General features: G+C 43.9%; 1 protein-coding gene across 3 annotated transcripts in view; it reads left to right on the plus strand.

The window, feature by feature from the left end:
- NFAM1 (NFAT activating protein with ITAM motif 1) overlaps positions 1 to 6,000 on the plus strand; it is a 111,111-nt gene that overhangs the window by 62,775 nt on the left and 42,336 nt on the right. For all 3 annotated transcript variants that reach the window (XM_056552507.1, XM_056552506.1, XM_056552508.1), the window contains one exon: positions 3,555 to 3,632. In XM_056552507.1, coding sequence (XP_056408482.1) covers positions 3,555 to 3,632 — 78 coding nt within the window. The remainder of the gene's footprint in view (positions 1 to 3,554; positions 3,633 to 6,000) is intronic.

Below are 6,000 nucleotides of genomic sequence, written 5' to 3' on the forward strand. Positions count from 1 at the left end.
TTAACCCTTTAGAAGCGGCGGTCAAAGCTGACCGCCGCTTCTAAAGTGAAACTGAAAGTATCCCGGCTGCTCAGTCGGGCTGTTCGGGACCGCCGCGGTGAAATCGCGGCGTCCCGAACAGCTGATCGGACACCGGGAGGGCTCTTACCTGCCTCCTCGGTGTCCGATTGACGAATGACTGCTCCGTGCCTGAGATCCAGGCAGGAGCAGTCAAGCGTCGATAATGCTGATCACAGGCGTGTTAATACACACCAGTGATCAGCATAGGAGATCAGTGTGTGCAGTGTTATAGGTCCCTATGGGATAATAATGATCAGTATAAGAGATCAGTGTGTGCAGTGTTATAGGTCCCTATGGGATAACAATGATCAGTATAAGAGATCAGTGTGTGCTGTGTTATAGGTCTTTATGGGATAACAATGATCAGTATAAGAGATCAGTGTGTGCAGTGTTATAGGTCCCTATGGGATAATAATGATCAGTATAAGAGATCAGTGTGTGCAGTGTTATAGGTCCCTATGGGATAACAATGATCAGTATAAGAGATCAGTGTGTGCAGTGTTATAGGTCCCTATGGGATAATAATGATCAGTATAAGAGATCAGTGTGTGCAGTGTTATAGGTCCCTATGGGATAACAATGATCAGTATAAGAGATCAGTGTGTGCAGTGTTATAGGTCCCTATGGGATAACAATGATCAGTATAAGAGATCAGTGTGTGCAGTGTTATAGGTCCCTATGGGATAACAATGATCAGTGTGTGCAGTGTTATAGGTCCCTATGGGACCTATAACACTGCAAAAAAAAAGTTAAAAAAAAGTGTTAATAAAGGTCATTTAACCCCTTCCCTAATAAAAGTTTGAATCACCCCCCTTTTCCCATAAAAAAAATAAAACAGTGTAAAAAAAAATAAAAATAAACATATGTGGTATCGCCGCGTGCGTAAATGTCCGAACTATAAAAATATATCATTAATTAAGCCGTACGGTCAATGGCGTACGCGCAAAAAAATTCCAAAGTCCAAAAAAGCGTATTTTGGTCACTTTTTATAACATTAAAAATGAATAAAAAGTGATCAAAAAGTCAGATCAAAACAAAAATCATACCAATAAAAACTTCAGATCACGGCGCAAAAAATGAGTCCTCATACCGCCCTGTACGTGGAAAAATAAAAAAGTTATAGGGGTCAGAAGATGACATTTTTAAACGTATAAATTTTCCTGCATGTAGTTATGATTTTTTCCAGAAGTGCGACAAAATCAAACCTATATAAGTAGGGGATCATTTTAACCGTATGGACCTACAGAATAATGATAAGGTGTAATTTTTACCGAAAAATGTACTACGTAGAAACGGAAGCCCCCAAAAGTTACAAAATGGCGGGTTTTTTTCGATTGTGTCGCACAATGATTTTTTTTTCCGTTTCGCCGTGCATTTTTGGGTAAAATGATTAATGTCACTGCAAAGTAGAATTGGCGACACAAAAAATAAGCCATAATATGGATTTTTAGGTGGAAAATTTAAAGGGTTATGATTTTTAAAAGGTAAGGAGGAAAAAACGAAAGTGCAAAAACGGAAAAACCCTGAGTCCTTAAGGGGTTAAGGACCGACCCATTTTTACCTCTATGACCAGTCTCTTTTTTTATTTTTTATTTCACATGTATCTCTTTAAATGGTAATAACCTTAGAACGCTTTTTCTGAGCGGAGCGATTCTGAGATAGTTTTTCCGTGACATATTGTACTTTGTATAACTGGTGCATTTTTGTTGACACATGAAGCATTTTTTGTGAAAAACTTCAAAATATTGTGAAAAACTGGAAAATTTTGGGCGTTTTTCTTTTTTTTTCATGGTGTACACTGTGCGGTAAAAGTGATGTTACATTTATTCTGTGGGTCGGTACGATTATGGCGCTGCCCATTTTATGTCGTCTTCTATGTTCTTTTTCCTTTTCTGAGCAAAATTCTTTTTCTGCCATTCATTTTCCAACAGCCGCAACTTTTTTATTTTTCGTCTGACGCCATTGAGTGAGGGCTTATATTTTGCGCGATGAGCTGTACTTTTTATTGGTATCATTTTTGTGCTACCTTTTGATCTTCTTTTTTTATTCCGCTATTTGTACCAAAAACCTAATTTAGCGCTTTTTTTTTTTTTTTTTACAGCATTCACCGAGCGGGATAATTTACATTACAGTTTTACAGTACACGTCTTTACGGACGAGGCAATACCTATTATGTATATGATTTGTGTTTTTGATCTTTTTTGGTGATAATACACGGCTTTTATTGGGAAAGGGGCATTTTTTTAATTTCTTTTTTTTTACACTTCATACTTTTATTGAAAAACTTTTCATTTTATTTTTTACATTTTTACAGGTTATACTATGAATACATTTGTACTGCAGCGCGGTATGACCCGATCAGCGGCACACACTACAGCCTCTGGTTGGATCTCACAGGCTTCCGTAGCAGGCTCATGATCTGACCTCCTGCTGCCATAGCAACTAGAGATGAGCGAACGTACAGTAAATTCGATTCGTCATCAACTTCTCGGCTCGGCAGTTGATGACTTTTCCTGCATAAATTAGTTCAGCTTTCCGGTGCTCCGGTGGGCTGGAAAAGGTGGATACAGTCCTAGGAAAGAGTCTCCTAGGACTGTATCCACCTTTTCCAGCCCACGGGAGCACCGGAAAGCTGAACTCATTTATGCAGGAAAAGTCATCAACTGCCGAGCCGAGAAGTTCGTGACGAATCAAATTTACTGTAAGTTCGCTCATCTCTAATAGCAACCAACAGCGACCCGCAATTGTATCGCGGCGCCGCCGTTGGAGAACAGGGGGAGAGCGCTCCCCCTGTCAACACCATAGATGCCGTGATCAGGATTGATCACGGCATCTATGGGGTTAATGCTGCCGGGACCGGCGCGATCGCGGCTCAGGCAGCTGCGGCAGGACTCCTGTTGTGATTTACAGCCGGGTCCCGTCGCCGATCTCCTGCGCTGCCCGCGGCAGTGCCGGAGATCGCTATGACGTATGCATACGTCCAAATGCGCGAACGTGTCGGATGATTGGACGTATGCATACGTCCTATAGCGGGAAGGGGTTAATCCGTTTACAGCCTGCAAGAACGGAACTGAAACGGGGTTAAAAAAAAAAAACGGGGCCAGACGGCCGTGTGAACGGACGCTTAGATTGTTATTTCTACACTATAATTCTTGTACAAACTTTGTACATCAAGGGTGCGCAAAAAACGTATCACAACATCAACCGCATCAACCTGGTTAAATTTACGCAGAAACGGTTGTCACGGAGACATCCGGTTAAGCTTTTCACCCCCCCCCCCGTCGGCTTTTTCACTTTGCTGCTTTCATTTTGTATAGGCCTTGTTAAAATGAAAGCAGCGATCTGATTGGTTGCTATGGGCAACTGGTCAACTTTTCATAGATTTTGATAAATCTCCCCCCTTTGGGTAATGTCGGCGACTTCATAGACCAAGTTATGGATAAGGGGGGCACAATGATGATGCGGGGTCCTCACCGCTTCATTCCTCCTCACAGAGCCTGGAACCGAGGAGCGAAGAAGTCTACAACATCCTGGAAGACGAACGCAAGACCAAGGGCCCGGGGGGCCCCAAGGTGAGGCCCAGATCTAATGTCCACAGCCTCTAGAACAGTGTTTCCCCAACCAGGGTGCCTCCAGCTGTTGCAAAACTACAACTCCCAGCATGCCCGGACAGCCCGAAGGCTGTCCGGGCATGCTGGGAGTTGTAGTTTTGCAACAGCTGGAGGCACCCTGGTTGGGAAACACTGCTCTAGAAGGGAGATGAAGGTGGGGATGATGGTAATAAGGTTCTGCAGCAGCTGAGGTATTACGAGGTTCTACAGGAGTATGTATGATGAGGTTGTGCAGCAGCTGAGGTTGTAGTTTTGTTGAGGTTGTAGTTTAGTTGTAGTTTTGCAACAGCTGGAGGCACCCTGGTTGGGAAACACTGCTCTAGAAGGGAGATGAAGGTGGGGATGATGGTAATAAGGTTCTGCAGCAGCTGAGGTATTACGAGGTTCTACAGGAGTATGTATGATGAGGTTGTGCAGCAGCTGAGGTATTATGAGGTTCTGCAGGAGTATGTATGATGAGGTTCTGCAGCAGCTGAGGTATTATGAGGTTCTGCAGGAGTATGTATGATGAGGTTCTGCAGGAGTATGTATGATGAGGTTCTGCAGCAGCTGAAGGTATTATGAGGTTCTCCAGGAGTATGTATGATGAGGTTGTGCAGCAGCTGAGGTATTATGAGGTTCTGCAGGAGTATGTATGATGAGGTTCTGCAGCAGCTGAGGTATTATGGGGTTCTGCAGGAGTATGTATGATGAGGTTCTGCAGCAGCTGAGGTATTATGAGGTTCTGCAGGAGTATGTGTGATGAGGTTCTGCAGCAGCTAAGGTATTATGAGGTTCTGCGGGAGTATGTATGATGAGGTTCTGCAGCAGCTGAGGTATTATGAGGTTCTCCAGGAGTATGTATGATGAGGTTCTGCAGCAGCCTGAGGTATTATGAGGTTCTGCAAAAGTATGTATGTATGAGGTTCTGCAGCAGCTGAGGTATTATGAGGTTCTCCAGGAGTATGTATGATGAGGTTCTGCAGCAGCTGAGGTATTATGAGGTTCTGCAGCAGCTGAGGAATTATGAGGTTCTGCAGGAGTATGTATGATGAGGTTCTGCAGCAGCTGAGGTATTATGAGGTTCTGCAGGAGTATGTATGATGATGTTCTTCAGCAGCTGAGGTATTATGAGGTTCTCCAGGAGTATGTATGATGAGGTTCTGCAGCAGCTGAGGTATTATGAGGTTCTGCAGGAGTATGTATGATGAGGTTCTTCAGCAGCTGAGGTATTATGAGGTTCTGCAGGAGTATGTATGATGAGGTTCTGCAGCAGCTGAGGTATTATGAGGTTCTCCAGGAGTATGTATGATGAGGTTCTGCAGCAGCTGAGGAATTATAAGGTTCTGCAGGAGTATGTATGATGAGGTTCTGCAGCAGCTGAGGAATTATGAGGTTCTCCAGGAGTATGTATGATGAGGTTCTGCAGCAGCTGAGGTATTATGAGGTTCTGCAGGAGTATGTATGTATGAGGTTCTGCAGCAGCTGAGGTATTATGAGGTTCTCCAGGAGTATGTATGATGAGGTTCTGCAGCAGCTGAGGTATTATGAGGTTCTCCAGGAGTATGTATGATGAGGTTCTGCAGCAGCTGAGGAATTATGAGGTTCTCCAGGAGTATGTATGATGAGGTTCTGCAGCAGCTGAGGTATTGCGAGGTTCTGCAGGAGTATGTATAATGATGTTCTTCAGCAGCTGAGGTATTATGAGGTTCTCCAGGAGTATGTATGATGAGGTTCTGCAGCAGCTGAGGTATTATGAGGTTCTCCAGGAGTATGTATGATGAGGTTCTTCAGCAGCTGAGGTATTATGAGGTTCTCCAGGAGTATGTATGATGAGGTTCTGCAGCAGCTGAGGTATTATGAGGTTCTGCAGGAGTATGTATGATGAGGTTCTGCAGGAGTATGTATGATGAGGTTCTGCAGCAGCTGAGGTATTATGAGGTTCTGCAGGAGTATGTATGATGAGGTTCTGCAGCAGCTGAGGTATTATGAGGTTCTCCAGGAGTATGTATGATGAGGTTCTGCAGCAGCTGAGGAATTATGAGGTTCTGCAGGAGTATGTATGATGATGTTCTTCAGCAGCTGAGGTATTATGAGGTTCTGCAGGAGTATGTATGATGAGGTTCTGCAGCAGCTGAGGTATTATGAGGTTCTGCAGGAGTATGTATGATGAGGTTCTGCAGCAGCTGAGGTATTATGAGGTTCTGCAGGAGTATGTATGTATGAGGTTCTGCAGCAGCTGAGGTATTATGAGGTTCTCCAGGAGTATGTATGATGAGGTTCTGCAGCAGCTGAGGTATTATGAGGTTCTCCAGGAGTATGTATGATGAGGTTCTGCAGCAGCTGAGGA

This window comes from Hyla sarda, unplaced genomic scaffold (assembly GCF_029499605.1).
Source record: "Hyla sarda isolate aHylSar1 unplaced genomic scaffold, aHylSar1.hap1 scaffold_166, whole genome shotgun sequence".
NCBI classification, from domain to species: domain Eukaryota; kingdom Metazoa; phylum Chordata; class Amphibia; order Anura; family Hylidae; genus Hyla; species Hyla sarda.